The following is a 16,572-nucleotide window of genomic DNA, read 5'->3' on the forward strand; positions in this document are numbered from 1 at the left end:
AAACACAAAATTAGAAAATTGCCCCAGTGGGAGGGACAACTGTGTGCCATGAACTTTTGCATCAAGAGTAAAATATTTATTTAAATAGGAAAAAAACAAAAACAAACACAAACAAGATTTTCTTGTTCATGCCAGTACTGGGTTTAGGGTTCAGTGAGCGAAAACAAAAATGCAATACACATTGGCAAAAAAAAAAAAAAAAAAAAAATCTGCCAAGGATATGGACAATTTTGGTCTCAACTGTGCCACTCAAGATGTTTTCAAGCACATTATTTATACAAACAACATGGATATAAGATTAGCAGATATCTGGATAAATTATAAAAACTGAGAGGACACAAAAGTATAAACCATATGCTCCAAAAACAAACCAAGAGAAAAACCTCAACCTAAGCAAAAGAGAAAAAGCACCAAAAGGTAAACATGACGGGATAGTGCTTCCCTGCTGAATTGTCTGTCAGCAATTCTTCAAACCCAAAACTGACTTCAGAACTAATGCAGAGTTTATGACACTTGTTCAAAAAGCCTGATCCATGCAGCCTGCCCCTAAACAGCTGATGAAGACGTGTCAGCTCCTGGTACTCTGAGAAAACACTGATGTGGGATCTAAATTGAGTTCATTCTTTTTAAGGCTTGTAGAACTGATCCTCTGCAGCTGAACCTCCTCTTGAATTCTTTTCACAAACTAAAAAATCTGAAAAGTGTGTCATGCATTTGTTGCCATGGACAATATCTATAAACATCAACTCTCAGGTCTTACAACAGATATTATTTTGTACAATACTCAACCATTTGAATTAGGGATGAAAAGATTCCTCGAATGACTCGAGTACCTCGATTATTAAAATTCCTCTAGGAAACTTTATCTCCCTCGAATCTTCGATAAATTGTGTTTCATTATGTAACGCACTGTGTTCTGCCAGGACCATTATTTGTGGCGGTAGCTTTCTTAATCCCGCCTATGAGTTGTTGTGAAGTGCTAGCAGCATGGTGTTGAATTGTACGCAGCTTTGTCACAGTTTGGGGACAAATAAAGATTGTTGAAGCGCAGCAAAGCGGTTTTGGAGCAAACGGTAGGAATGGAGAGAGAGACCAAGAGAGAGATCCGATTAATCGTAAAAATGTTCTATAGAAAATATTCTTTTACAACATGAATATGCTCTGGTTTAAAACATTGCATTGTTGCTCTGGGTCAGATGCTGTACTGACTGTAGCCAAAGTAACTGCATCTAAACAATGAGCTTAAACTTAAATTATGATTGATTCAACGACTGTGGCACTGAATGCACACCCTCACAACTTCCTCCCGGACATAACTTGCGCACTAGCTTTTGCATATTCAAATATCTCCTGGTTTTGATGGTTTGAGGTTGAATCTGAGTTCTGCTGTCATACTGGGCACTGGACCAACAAGCGCCACTTAAGTTCATAATTTATAAAAACCTGATTTTTTTCTCTGGCTTTTGATTCTGTTCAAAATGTGTTGATTGACTTCAATTGTAATAATGGTTGAGATGTTAAGAAAACATTAAGCACACAAGTGTTTTAAGATGATAAAAGGGTTATTTCTTTGTAGATGTATCCATTTTATGCATAGGTTTAAAAAAAAAGAAAGAAAAGTATGTTGTGCCTTTGAAAGTCAATAGAAAACAATTTTGAGTCTTGATAATTTATCTAAAAGGAGATTTTTTTTAAACAAACCAATTATAAACCCTGATTAGAAAATAACTCTTTAAAAGGCATTTAATAATAATGTGGGTTTTGACAGTCATTTACTAAACTCCATCTAATTTAGATGTTTCATCTTTGGTTTACAAGCTCATTTAAAGAGAAATTTAAAGCCCCTCCAACATTCAAAATATACGTAACAGAATGAGCCTTTCTAATGCTTTTCGACATGTTGGGTAATATTTCTGAAAATAGAGCTGACTGACTCGGATGGCATAACATTTATCCTGGTTACAGTGACTTTGGTTCAGAAGTGCAGGTCATGTAATATGCTTTGACATGCTAAATGAAACCCTTAAAATAGCTCTGCCTGCTGTTCTGATAACACGACTATTTTTTTCTGCTGTTTGGGTAAACAAACATTCAAAGACTGAGCACAACCTTTTGCAGTTTTGAGCACAAACAGTTTAAAAATAGATTTGAGAGGATTAATTGTATCTCAACCAGAAAGGCAACATAATCTTAGATTTTTTTTTTCCAGTCCTGACAATATATTTGACAATGAGTGAGAATAACGCAACATCACAGCAACAATCCATAACAGTTGCATGTTCACAGAGATTTTGAAAAAGCTTCATTGTGTGCGTCAGGCAAACTGGTGTATTGTCTTTATATGCTGCATACAGCCTTAGGCGGGTCGGATTCTGCCAGGCACACCAGGGGGGAAGCGCATCGGGGTGTCTCTTTATAAAAGCTGTATGTACAAAGATCTCAATGTGTGTATGTGATTAGTTTAAACAATATACTAATGATGTAACTTATTTTCAGTCAGTGTTTGTGTATATTATATGATGCAAAGTGCAAGAAATCAAGGTCTTTGCTGGACGGTAACACTGACCATATCCATGTTTTATGCACTTAGAAGTTGTGCCTGGAGAAGGGGTTGGGGGTACATCTTATTTCTATTAAAATTTTGGAGTTATGAACAACAGATGCACCACTTTCTGTGTCTAAGTGTTCTCAAAGTTTTTTATGACTTTATTTTCCAAGTGTAATGCTTTTTCTAACTTAAATTTGCAGTTTTAATCCCATTTAAAAATGTAAATTCCACCAAAAAAGTCCACATCCATTTTTTAAAAATATATTTACATATTTGGAATTAGAAAACCTTTCCTGTAGTTTTTGATGAGGTTGGGTGTACTGCAGCAGATCTACAGACAACCCTTTGGTCTTGCCCATGGTGAAGAGGTTGTCGTTTCATCGATTGAGTATGTTGACAGGTGTCGTTTACAGACGTAAAGAGTTCTACCAGGTAATAAGAGGAGGATGGGAGAACTTCTTAAAGACAAACCATCATCTTGAAGATATTTTCTTTGTATTTTGCAGTCATTCGTGTTTATGTTATTCCCACCCAATGGTAAAGCATGGGACTTTACCTGTTTTAATTCAAATAGTGATGATTGTCGAGAAAAAAATTATATTTTTTGAAGCAAGAAAAAAAGCTGTTTAAAGAAAAACATATCCACATGTTGATGTTCAGACATTGAAAATCTGTTTTCTTTACATGCACCAAAAGAAATAAGCAAATAACAGCAACTCTCACTCAGAGCGAAAGTAGGAAAAGACAGTTCACAAAATTCAATACTTGAGCAGAGGCTTGACAGATCTTGTCCTTTTGAGGCTGGACATGGGTATGAGTCTTTCCTAGTAAAATTTCAAGTCCTTCTCTTTTGTTATGTTGTGTTTGACACAAACTGTGGGTTTGGTCAGCTCTGCAAGATCAGAACCTTTTTTTTTTCTAAGCGATTCTCTCTGCCTTCTTGAAGAAGTATTCTTTGAAAAGAGCTGATTATTAGATGGCTTCCAAGCTGCCTCGCTGTCTTCTCATCTCTCCATCTACTTCAGTCACTGTCCTTCATTCTTGCTTCATTTTTTGGCCTCCTTCTTCTATCATTTAATTTAATCTCAGGATGCGAACAGGTGAAGGAGTTTTCTGTCCTTTCCCATGATGGTGAGTGCCTTCTCTACTATTGTGTCCCACCAAAAAGATTCATTTACTGCCCTTCACCCCCTGCCTGAAGTGCTGTCTCTGTGAATGAAGGACTTCTTTCACAGGAGGAGAGTGAAAGACAGAAACAGAAGACAGATGAGGAAGAATCCACCTGTGTCAATAAAAGCTATTTATCTTTGAGGAAGACCAGGGTCTTTCTTTTCTGGAATAAACTGGCAAAATCATAAAGGGTAATTAATAAAGCTGTCATGTCACGGACAAGTTGCAATTTCACATTACAATATGTCTAAAGAAACAAACAAAATTATACCTCAACTTCAAGGTTACATCTTCTCATGTTCAAGCTAAAGAGAAAACATGAGGCTCATTTATTATGTTCCTAGCAAATGTATAGAGAAAATATATTCTCCGCTCTTATTGCATCAACAAGAAAAAAGGGGCACCAATCTCATAGCAGATTTATTAGTAAAACATTTTGGTGAATAGATTATTAACAGGACATATTTATCCTCTAAGTAAATCTAACTTTTCAATCCGAAGATCTCCTGCACATTAGCTAGGTGATATCAGCACACTAATAATTAATATACATCCACTGTGCCATTGTATTGTTAGTATTTTCAAACATGCAGCTTTTTAACTGTTCATCTATCAGTTATTTGCACCGCTACTCTCTAGAATATGTTGCCATCCACTTATGTTGCCGTCTTCCCCAAGGTCCTACATTCGCAGTCATCATACCCTACTTCTAAAGAAAATTCTATCCATATTTCAACCATACTGCTCCACTCCCACACACATCACTGTGGATGTCGGCTGGTATGTAATCATATCTCTATCTACTTCTGAGATGACAGATCTTTCACTTTGCTTCTTTTCTGACACACACATATTAAAGACCACAGCCCATCTTTCAGCCTACCAAATCACCCACTTATTCACCACTCCTTTTCTCACACTCTTGCATTGCTCCTCTGCATCTGAGGTAAAATGGCATAGTGAAGACTGCCTTTTTACATCCTCTTGTCTCTTTTTCTAGTGCTCTGTCCTTCATTTTCTTGTTGACTACTGCAAAAAGCTTCTATTGCAGGTCTTTCTATTAGGCATGAAGGTGAATATCACACTTTATATGGGTCCACACTGTCATTCATAAGGGTTCTTAAAAGTACGTATTCTGAGACAGAACTATTCAGGGTAGTAAGCAAGTCAGAGTGAGGCCAGATGGACTCAGACATGTTCATTAAAACGAATCCATTATTTACCATAGGACAAGTATCACCTTGAACAATACACAGTTAGTTATTCTAGAGAACATTGTAAAGTGTGCTGGGTATACCATTGTAAAGTATGCCTAATCTTAACATTGCAGTCAATATCTCAACCAAAACAATTTGTTTCTATGTGCCAGTTTTAACATGGCAAAACAAAATTCTGACTACACCGAAAGCTTAGGTAAACACCTGGTACTGGTGTAAAGGATGCTAGTTGAATGTGCCGAGGTAGAAGGTTAGAAGTGATTAGCCAGTTTAAGGAAGAACACACTGGCCTCTAGAGTCTTGAATGCCAACATGCCAAGTGAACATGTGTTAAACAACTGAGAGAGTAGGGTTCATCAAGAATCAAGGTCATAAGAATCATGAATTAGAGATCAGTCATAGCATCTTTGGAGAAAAACTAATAAATCTAGCTGACTATAACACACAATGTGGAAAGCATAGGTAAGAATCAATATACATTTATGGGTTACGACATATCAGGGAATGAAAACAAACCTATCCCTCCCCTGACCCTAGATTCTGAATTAACCTAGATTTACTATTTGGTCTTTTTAAGAATTTTCTCATTTGGATACTTTTTATGATCTCATATTTTAAGCTATAATCCAATTTTATTAGGTTTTGCTGTTTCTGTTTTTTATGTGCTAAACCAAGCACATCACAAACAATAACTACAGATCCATTTCTTTATCAATTAAAATAATAGAACATTTAAGAGAAAACACAAACAAAAACTAAAACATTGTGATGAATATATAAAAAATAGGTTATTGAATTAACATCAGGGACAGGTGGCTTGTAGAAGGAATGTACCAAAGTTGATGTAAATATGAGTGCGTGTGTGTTGGACAGTCTGAACACATCACGGTCTGACTAGCTTTAGTCTCCATTGCTGAACTTTTTAATGCTGAGTGACACATTGCTTGGTTTGAAATGTAACCTTCCCTTTTGCTTTTTCTATTTATTTCCATTCTCTATGATCCTTTCTTTCCTCATCATCCATGCCCCCTCTCCCTCTCATGTCTGTACCTTTCCCCCCTCCTTCTCTGTCTGGAAGTAAAGGCTGATGGAGTGTGAAATTAGAAAGTGTATCATATTCTGCTCAGTGGCTCCATGTCCTAAGCTATAAGCTACAGCTAGTCAGAGTGAAAAATAACATGCAGTGAAACAGATACATTAACATGGTTTTTTGTGCTGCTGTGTGTGTGAGGTGAAAGGCAGATTGTGAACAGTGTAGCCAGTAACAGCTTATCTAAAATTACTTATCTCTTGGATGACACACTGGTGCTTCACAAACTTCACAGGTGAAGACAGATTTAAAGTAAGGACACATGTATTCACACCTTATTTGTTTGCTAAAGACCAAAGAAACTGTCGTACGTACTTAGTTTTGCACCTGGCAGAGTGAAACACTAGAAATGTATACCATTGGTCGGTGTGAGGCATATTATATTCTTTGTACGTTTTTTTCAAAAACTTCAAGCGTGGATATTGGCGTAATTTCTTTTTGACTGGATAAAATAAAATATTTGAGTTTGCTTGAGTCCATCAAAACCACAACCTCAAGGTTCTCTGTTACCGAGTGTCGCTGCAGACATCATCGGCGCATTGATCACTGCTGCTGCGCGCTCATAACCCACCCACATTCCTGCCCATATTCACGCCTCCATTAGTGAGGAACAGACCGTAATGGAGACGCTTCTTACTGGGCTTGGATCGAACCGGACATGAACCGGATAGAGTGAAGCTTGACAATGGAGAAACAGCTACATAGAGAGGAAGAGTCCAACTATTGATCTGTCAAATTGAATGACAACCTCTCCAACAGCTGAGTACGACTGACCACTTCATAAATAAAATCTTTTAAATTTTTTTTCAAGTATGCTCTTGTGCGACATTTTATTGTGTTGTAGCAAGTACTTGGGAAGGAAGCATTTTAAATTTATGGATCTGTGTATGGATCCTAGTGCGTACCTGCAACAGACCGGAGACTTCTCCTTTCTGAAGAGGCACTGCAATAGAGGGAGTGAAAGGCTTGCTGTCTTCTACTGGTCGCCCCTTCATAAAGTGCTTCCCTGCCTCGTAGATGTCTACTTCAATCATCTTTCCTTTGAAATCAGCTCTTTTTGGTACCAGCACCTGCAAATGAGAAACAGCCACCATTAAAAAAAAAAAAAAATTCTAATCACCACAAGTTGCAGAAAAAAAATGTAATTCTCAATACTATAAATCTCAAGAAATGCTTAAAAGTAAGATATTTCAGGAATATTTTGTAATGAGTCATTTAGTCACAGATTTTGGATCAATGCAGCCTTTAGCTCTAATTTACCCCCAAACAGCAGCCCTGCATAAACATAATTTTCACAGTGATCCCCACTCTGCATGTTCGTTCGTATCTGTCAATTACATTTTCAATTAACTGCTGCTCAAAGCAGTTTTCTTCACATTATTATTTAGTTTTGTCACTGGCTTCCTCAGAAGAAACTGTGTTCTGTTCCATTTATGCAAGTCCTCAAGGTCAAAAAGTACGACAACAGCTGCATGATAAACCAGAGGGATTTGAGTTTGTCCTATTATTTCACCATGGCAACTCTAAACCTTGGCTGATCACAGCAGGAGGAAAGAGAAAACAAAGAATTATAATTATGTCTGCCTGTGAATTGAAATTTGTTCTTAATGACTTATCCCTGTGAATAAAAATGGTATGAAAATCCCTTCCTGTTCAAAACACTTCTTTAACCACAGATCTGACAAGTTTGAAATGATGTATAATAGATGATTATAGCACTGATTTACTGTTTTGTTTTCAGAGTAAATCTTTCTTTGTGAACACTAATTGGATGGTTTGTGTTGTGTGATTACTGAAAGGATTTAAAACTGCAGCTGTGAAAACTTCAGAGAAATATATTCATCACTTCAGTTTTAGCTCTTTATTTCTTGTAAACATAACTAAATTTATGCCCAAAGTAAAAGAAAAATAAAGGGTCTTCACTTCAGCGCTCAGCAACAACAGTTTTCATAAAATACTTTAACCAAAAGTTTTAAAAATTAACACTATACCAAGCGCTTCCTTTACATGTTCATGTTAATAATGCTTTAAACATGTGAATAATATCTATTCATATGTTGTTCTTTTTCGGAGGCCAGAATTGGTCGTCTTGAACTCACTGGGAATTTAGTGTCTCACATCAGCAGGGTGGCAACATGCTGACTCATATCATCTGGTGGCCTGTCTAACCATTACACAATTCTCCTGGGCTAAGTCACTGACTGGGAAGATAATAGCATATGAACTGGTGGGGAGACGGTCACTGGTGTGCTGGCAGGACTGTGCCTGCCTCCCTGTTAATCTGTCGCTCTTTATCCGCCTGGCGGAATATGATAGGTGAGGGAGCGCAGGCCAAATGGACACGCAGCCGGCCACAGACCTTTCCAATCAAAACACCTGCTGCTCAACACTCTGACCTCTGTGAGGAAGTGTGCGTGTGCATGCAAGTAGCCAGCAAGCAGCCTGTGTGTAGAGAGGTGGAACAGCAGGGTTGTGGGCTGGACAGCTGTGCGAATGTGTATGTCTATGTGTGCAGGTGGGCGTGGGTCATTCCTGGACCATAACACGGTTATTAAATGATGAAAGAGCATGTCCAATTTCATTAAAACCCCTTCCTACTTTCTCATTGAACTGCAAACACATGAGCACACAGAAGGGTTAAATGACCTTCCTAATTTAATTGCCACACACATGTAATCTGATTGTGTAAAGTAAAACCTTGCTAGTTAATCATACTTACACCTTGCTCTACCTTTGTACACAGTTTCCTCTAATGGTCGTTCACCTGTGAACCTCCCTTTGGCCCTTTCTTTACTCTGGCCACTTAACCCTCTCATCTCTCTCACATTTGATCCAATATTCTATCTAACACCAATCATTTCAACCTTAAGATAAAATACATTGGAACAATATTTATAAAAGTTAAATATGTTTGTTAATGAACATGAAAACCTGGATTTCTGTGAAATTGTGGTGTGATTATTGTACATAGGTCATCTGTTCAAATGATGGAAATTAAAACATTTCCAACATTTGAGTGGATGTGATGGAAGAGCACAGTTTATTAGAGCAGTATAAGAGTATAACTGTGACGCACAAGAGAAGCTACAAAGAACCCGTATGCAAAAAAAGGACAGTGAAGATCACTCTTTTAGATAACAGATTAGATATTACAGTGCTTGCAGCACGATGAAGCATATCTTCTAAAACTTTGCTTTGAAGAGTCTTCATCCATTCGGGTAGCAGCTTCAGAGCATTAAAAACATAAGGAAGATACTTTTGTTCTGGGGACTGCTGATTAGGTTCTCAAGAGAACGGAGCAAAGCAGGATGTTTAATAAAATAAAGAACATAATGGATAATCTTGAGCATCCTCTTCTCAAGACTGTGAAGGAACAGCAGAGCGTACAGAGGAGTCTATCAGTCGTTGTACTACAGACTGCTACAGGATATCATTCCTGCCTTCAGCAATCAACATCTATAATGAACCTCTGGAGAGTCCTGAATAGCCTCAGTAGAAAACATTTCATTTCCCTTTGGGACATATAAAATAGCCTTTGAAACAAAGCTGTCTTGAATTGTAAGTAATTATCCATCTTTAACCTTGTGGCAAATCTCGGCTGATTTTTGTACTGTGGTATGATGAGATGCAAGTAGGATTTTCCCAATTCTGAGACATGCAGTCTTGTGACCCCCCTTCAAGTTAAAAATGTGGGAAAGCAAAGTGGCTTCAAATAACAAAAGGTCTATGCAAATCATTTCTATGAATTGTTATTTTGGTAAATAGCTGTCACAGTAATAAAGTTATACAAAAAAAGCAGAAGGCACAGCCAGCATGTTCTAAAAAGAGCTAAATGTGTTGATATTTGAATAGTTGCAGTAACAGTTGCAGTAAATACATGTACAGAAGATGTTGAAAGAGTGAGAGAAGCACTACAGTGTGAAGGCTTTATAGCATTCTTACTACTATAACTCCTTGTGTCCTGTGGGTACAGGCACATTCTTCAGGAGAACACATTCAGTGACATGCTGGTTCATAGTTTTTCACAAAGCTGTTACTTTTTTAAGTAAAAGTGTAATTTAAGAGTACAAGAGGGCTTTGAGAATAAAACATCAAACAGCATCTCCTTTCAACCACCACATATGCCTGGAAATGCACACTTGGATGTGCACTCCAACAACACGTATGAACCGAGTAACACTTGTAACTTAGGTTTATAGCCTGCAGAAGGAGGTGCAAAGCAGGAGGAGGAAAGAGGAGGGGAGGGAAGTAGACGGGAGGAAAAAATTATTACCGTCCCATGCCCCCTCTGCTAATAAAAAACATAACTTCAAACATGTTTCTGATGATGGTTAAAGCAGGAGGAAATTGATTTATTTGAAGATGTTTTAAAGTGAATTTTTCACAGGTTGACTGCAGGTCTTTGAAGCCTTGCAACTGCAGTGCGTGTGTGTGTCATGTGTGCATGAAATGTGTATGTCTTTAGGGGTGACCTTAATGTTCGTACAGTAAAAAAGAAAAAAAACAGTATTGCTGTTATCGGCTGCCAAATTCTCTGATGCACACCATAGGGTGTGTTGGTGTGTATTTGTGAGTATGTCCGATATTATAGCTAACCTACGTTGGTGAATATAAGCTAAGCCTCCAACACCTGCTGTGAGTGCTACATGTGACAGCCAAAGCAAAGCCTCGGATATAATTTACTATGTGTGAAAATGAGAAAGAGTTGGTTAAATTCCACAGCCAAGAGACAAAAACTGTAACTCAAATGTATTCAGTTAATTTTACTGTACAACATAAGCAGCAATAATACTGTGTGTACATCATTATTATTTTTTTATGATTCATCTAATGTCAATGTCAACAGACTTTTTTTTAAAATCCATTTTCTTTCCTGGCTCACTTCAGCATTATGGTTTCCATGCATTAGATTCAATGCTAGCTGCTTGAACCTCATTCATGCAAGAGTATTTATCCTAGCTTTTGCTAATTTAAACAGGAGCAGTTCAGAGGAATGTAGTTTACACTAAAGCAGGTCGCTCCTCGAGGGTCGGCATCCTGCATGCTTTAGTTCTCTGTTGGTGACAAACTTTTCAGAATGTCAATGTTCTTCACAGGCCTCTAACGAGCCGTCATTTGATCCACGTGCGTTAAATCAGGGAGAGAACTAAAACATGCAGGATGCCGGCCCTCGAGGCCCGACTGTGGGGAACCCTGCTGACTAAAGCCTCAAGTGGGGGGAATAAAACAGTGTGTTTCTCTGCTGTCCATTCAAACCAAGAGAAAAAGAATGACAAGAACAGATAAAGTGATTTCTCATCAATTATTGCTGTTAGAAAGAAACTGTATTATTTTGGGGTTTGGGGGGGCAACAAATTGTTTCTAAATGCATATGAATGCTGTTTTGATCGAAGTTACAAGCTCAATTTTTAAAATAAATGAATTCCCAGACATATGTGTACTGTGGTCAACAAGATTTTCACAATATATCCTGTATTTGTCAGAGCACTCTGGACTGCACATGGACACCAGAAGAGTGTCATGACTGACACAATGGGAAAGCGATACATTTACTCCGCTCAGGCTTTGTGACACAGAAAAATTGTCTTTTTTTTTTTTTTTTTTTTAGACATTAGGCTTTTAGAAAGTCTTGAAGGTTTCTTGAGCCCACAAAAGTAAAGTTGATCTCCACAATTATTCACTTCCTTACCTGTTCGTAGAACTTGTTGTGGGAAACATAGTATTGGGCATCAAAAGACTCCTCTGTCACCAGCACAAATTGCCTCTCTCCTACCTACAAAGACAAAAAAAATTGATTTTATTTTGTTACCAAAAACAGTCTACAGGCGTGACATTCTGTAGGTGAAGGGGTGAATATGAACTTAACAGTCCATCTCAGCAATTTTAATTGGCTTTTTTATTTCTAGCATTTTATCCATCCGCACATCCGCTTTGAAAAACTGCTTGATTATGTTCAAGCTCATGTAGGGTTGGGGGCACCTTTCTCAATAAGCGTGAGGAGGGATGCAACCTTCATAAGTAAACGAAAATCCTTTTATTTGTATATTTATTTAATTCAAATAAATAAAAATTATTTTCTTGAGATCAAATTGGTTTCAGTGAAAACTGTGGAAAAAGCATTTTTGTTTGACACATTTACAAGGTAACTAAACCATGTAAAGCAGATCCATATTTCTGAATGTCTAATTAGAAACTATAGCTGTACCAAGGTGTCAACAGTTTTGTCCCACAGGCAATGCATAAAGCTGTGAATTGTCCTCAGGTTTATTTGACAGAAGCAGACTTCTTCAGTCATGCCTCTATTCACAAAGATTGCAAAGGCAATAAAAGCTTTGCTCTTACACGTTTCTTTTTCAAGTTTTATGTTGCTGAGGTTCACCTTTTAATTACAATTTCAAGGTTTCTAAGCCACTTCATTTTAGTGCTTTGCAGAGATGACAGTAAGAACTATTCAACACAGGTCCTTGCAAAAAAAGAAAAAAGAAAGAAGTTGAATTAAAGCAGTCCATAAAAGGATACAATTCAAATGTGTACAGAATATAGACTATTCAGAAAATCAGAAAATCAAATACTACAAGGCCTCTCAATCTAGCTATTGGATACTGGATGTAGTGATAAAAAGCACATTTTCTGTTAAAGAATGTTGTTGACTTCAAGGAATAAGGAAGCGATGAAGATGAAAAGAGCTCCACTGAAAGAACTGCAAACTTTAACACACTACCTAAGTGTTCAGCTAAAAGTAGAGGTTTCTTTTCAAAATTATTAATCCAAATAAAATTTTTTTAACAAATTGTAATACTTCTGATTCTTATCCAAACTCCGTTGTCATGATGAATGCTAACGGATTCAATAGAAATTGTTTATTCATAATGTACAACTTTGCTTCATCTACATCAAAACACTGTAAAGACAATGAAATGGCAAACGCTCATGTATGTGCTGCTCAGACCCTCCGCCTGGCTCTTTGTTACACTACAGCTACAATGAATATGCAGCCCAGTTAGCATAACCACAATTGATGGCAGAAATCGTTTTTCCACCATTAATGCAGCTGTAACGCATACGCAATTGAATAGGATCACAGGAAGGAGGCTTTTTCATGTTAAGCTGTCACGACATAATGAAAGTTTTGAAGGGGAAATATATGTTTTCCCGTCACATAGTGCCATTTTTATAACTCAAATAAGTATCTATGTTCCCTTCAGTTGCTATAAAAATGCACTACATATCAAAAACGACTTAAAAGAAATGTAATGCCATCATTTACCACACTGAAATAGAGCCTGTCTCTAAAAACTCCTGCTCCGTCAGGAAGTCATCACAGCATGTTTCCTTTAACACTTGAAAGTTTTGACCAGCATTCTACTGAGAAGTACTTCTATAAGGAGCTCAGCAGAAGCACAGTTCCACCATGTGTTTGCTAATTGCTGCTAGCTAGTCTGAAGTAGCTGAGTGAGGGAATTGCGTGGGAGGACTACTGTGTGAGGCGGTGCATAAAAGCAAACTTGTATTCTTTATGTACATGTAAATTGAAAATCTGTTGAAAAGAAATGATTGAAATATATGAAACAGAATCAAAGAGGCTGCTTGTTAGTTTAGATTGTTTTTAAAAGAGAAAACTAAACGCCGAACTGGAAGTTTAAAATGATTTAGTAGAGTGCAATTGTGAAAAAAAAAAACATGACGTATTACGTAATGCCCATTGTCATTCAGTTTAAAAATGCAGATACACAGGATAATATACTGTACCTTGCACAGAGGCGCAATATTATAATCCTTTGTACAAGAAACATGCAAATGTTCTCATGTCAATGGCACGAGAAAAGGCACAAAAGCAAAGTTTAAACTCAATCCAGCACTTTAGAAAACACTGCTGCAGTGCAAAACCACCAGGGTTATAAATATCTGAAGCTCACACTTGAAAATGTTGGGAACAGAGTGTCCTGTAGGCTTAGCAGGAAGTATTTGCATTTAAAGTCTGCCAGTGATGAGCCCGTACTCTAAAACTGTGCTGACTGATCATTTCCTTGGCAATATGTCAAAGCCTTAGAAGTCACGGTTCTGACATATAGCCCAGGGTTTTTCCATTTTTGCAGACACCCATAATCCTTGCTTTTTTCTTCTCTCTTTCCAGACTTATCCTTTTGCCTCCATGTGACTATTTTTTCTGGGTGTTTCCTCTGTTGTTCAAACCTCTTTCATCTTTTTAAAAGTTTTTCTCATCAGTTCCTCCCTTCTCATTTATTTAATACTTTATAGAATAACAGCAATGGCACATGTGCTTTAAAGTCACAATTTTCTTGTGACATTAATTACATGTTTTGCATGTCACCAACATGTAAATCATTTCTGTGCTGGTATGTTCTTTAACATTTCCTGTTATTTGTGGAATGATTCAGTAAATCCACAATAAGTCTCAGCCTTATTGTGGCACAGAAAAATATCAACAGTATGAGACAATGCAAGAGGGTTATTGTTTTTTTTTTGTGCAGATAGAGTGCTGTACACACACCAAGCATGCCGTCCTCTATAATAATTGTAAAGTAAAGCACCGCTTTGAACAGACATCTCCTTGAACTAAGTCAGAAATGCACCTGGATAAAAAAAAATAATTAAAAATGTGATTTTTCTATTTTAATTTGGTCTGATATAACAAATTCTCTCTAGTTTGAAGTTTGCTTTGTGCTCTTCTTTTCTTATCACTGAATGCAATCTCTTTTTGGCTGCCTGATAAATTGCTTGGCAACTGAACTAGAGACAAAAACGCTCAACCTGTTTCAATCTCCCAGCAATTTGACTATACATAACGTGGAGATGTGCGACCTGTGACCTATTCCACATGACTCCCACGGATACTGATCTCTGTGACATGACAATACATTTATTGGAATGGATATGATTTACTGTTTGTTTCACTTACTGGCTGAGCTCATTCTGCCCATACTCTGACACTTTTTAAAGTTTAGAATAAATTACCAGGAAAAAATTACACTAAAGTCCCCTTTCAACAGATTCAAAACTCTACAACTGACCATTTTTTTCATTATAGTTTTGGTACGATGTGCTGAGCATTAATAACTGTGACTTTTAAAAGTTTTTATGAATTGCTTTATATGTGATTAAATATGCATTGAAAGAATAAGAGCTAAGCATGATTGATGTGGAGATCCTCTGGAAGTAGTGATATCTAATCCTCACTACAGTGAGGGGTGAGAAACAGTGAGCTGGGATTGAGGAATATCCTTGATTATGTTGATTGAATTGCAACTCAGAAGGCAATTATACGTTAAAAGTCCTCTGCACAATCAACAACACATTGTGGAAAGTAGAGAACTAGACTTGAATAAATACTACAAGGAGCTGCGCCCAGAAGCAAAAACTAATTGAATAAAATCGACTTAACAGTTTGTATCAGAAGATTGGTCTTGATTTTGATGGATTGTCCAGACTGTGGTTAAGTTGTTCAACGATGGCATCGCATACAAGTTGTAAGAGCTTCAAAATGATTTCCAAGAGTCAATACATTCAAAAACTAAATTTTAAACACAAATGATGTTTTCTGAGCATGCAGGAAAAAGCTCTGCAATTCATCAAATCCCTAACAGACTTTGTTTTTATGGTATTTGACAAACCATAATATTTGACGGGCTATTCATTAAAGTACAGAGTTTCTGCAATTGAGACTCTAAAGCTCTAGGATAATAGGGGGGACATTATGATTACAGGGGAATAAAGAACAATAGTTTGGAAAATGGGGGTGAGACATGTTATGTAATAGCAAACAGGAGTGGAAATAAACATCTCCTGATAGCCAAAAGCAGGTATGAAGTAACATGTACATTTGATCAAACAAACCATAGGAACAGATTTGCAGATCTTGGAAAATGCACTTAAGTTTTATAGCAAACTTAAGTTTTATAGCAAACTTAAGTGTTGAGGGCAAGGATAATGTTCAGAAGATTCAAAATATGTCAAAATATTCAACATTATTATGAGTGAAATAGATAGATTTACCACCACACTAATGAAATGTGTAAATCTGAAGCTCAATATACTCGTCTATTGACTGCTACTTTTTTAAGTGACCAAATTTCTAGTTGACAACTGAGGAATTTTTTTGGTTTACAAAATCTATACATCACTATCCATATCAAACTTGATTCATTTTTCTATTGAATAATTGGATTTTTATTAATTAATTAACCACATGCTTAAATTCTTTCACTGGAAAGAATTTATTTTCGGTAGAAAAGATGGGATTCAGAAAAAGAAACGGAAATTTATTTCACGTCATTGCACACATTTTTTTGTAATTCAGACAAATATGTGAACATGTTAGAAACAAATCTGGCTTTAAGCGTCTTATAAAATTAAACGATATTTAAACCTATGTAAATTATATTTGGTCAGAAATTCACTTCTGTGACAATTGTATGTAAAAATTCTTGGAGACTGTAAAAAGTTAAGAAAAATGGATCATTTCAATTGTCAAATTAAAACTTGGATATCAGTTAATAAAATATTAAGTTCTTTACTTGCATTTCTCT

At 36.8% G+C, this 16,572-nt stretch overlaps 1 protein-coding gene across 1 annotated transcript in view; it reads right to left on the bottom strand.

Moving 5' to 3' along the window:
* Positions 1 to 16,572, bottom strand: part of cdkal1 (CDK5 regulatory subunit associated protein 1-like 1) — a 179,692-nt gene that overhangs the window by 6,599 nt on the left and 156,521 nt on the right. Inside the window, exons 13-14 of the mRNA XM_055042067.1 lie at positions 11,715 to 11,798; positions 6,931 to 7,095 (exon numbers count right to left, since the gene is read on the bottom strand). Of these exons, the coding sequence (XP_054898042.1) occupies positions 6,931 to 7,095; positions 11,715 to 11,798 (249 nt within the window). The remainder of the gene's footprint in view (positions 1 to 6,930; positions 7,096 to 11,714; positions 11,799 to 16,572) is intronic.

The sequence above is a fragment of the Poeciliopsis prolifica genome, unplaced genomic scaffold, assembly GCF_027474105.1.
Source record: "Poeciliopsis prolifica strain line A6 unplaced genomic scaffold, Auburn_PproV2 SCAFFOLD017, whole genome shotgun sequence".
In the NCBI taxonomy this organism is placed as follows: domain Eukaryota; kingdom Metazoa; phylum Chordata; class Actinopteri; order Cyprinodontiformes; family Poeciliidae; genus Poeciliopsis; species Poeciliopsis prolifica.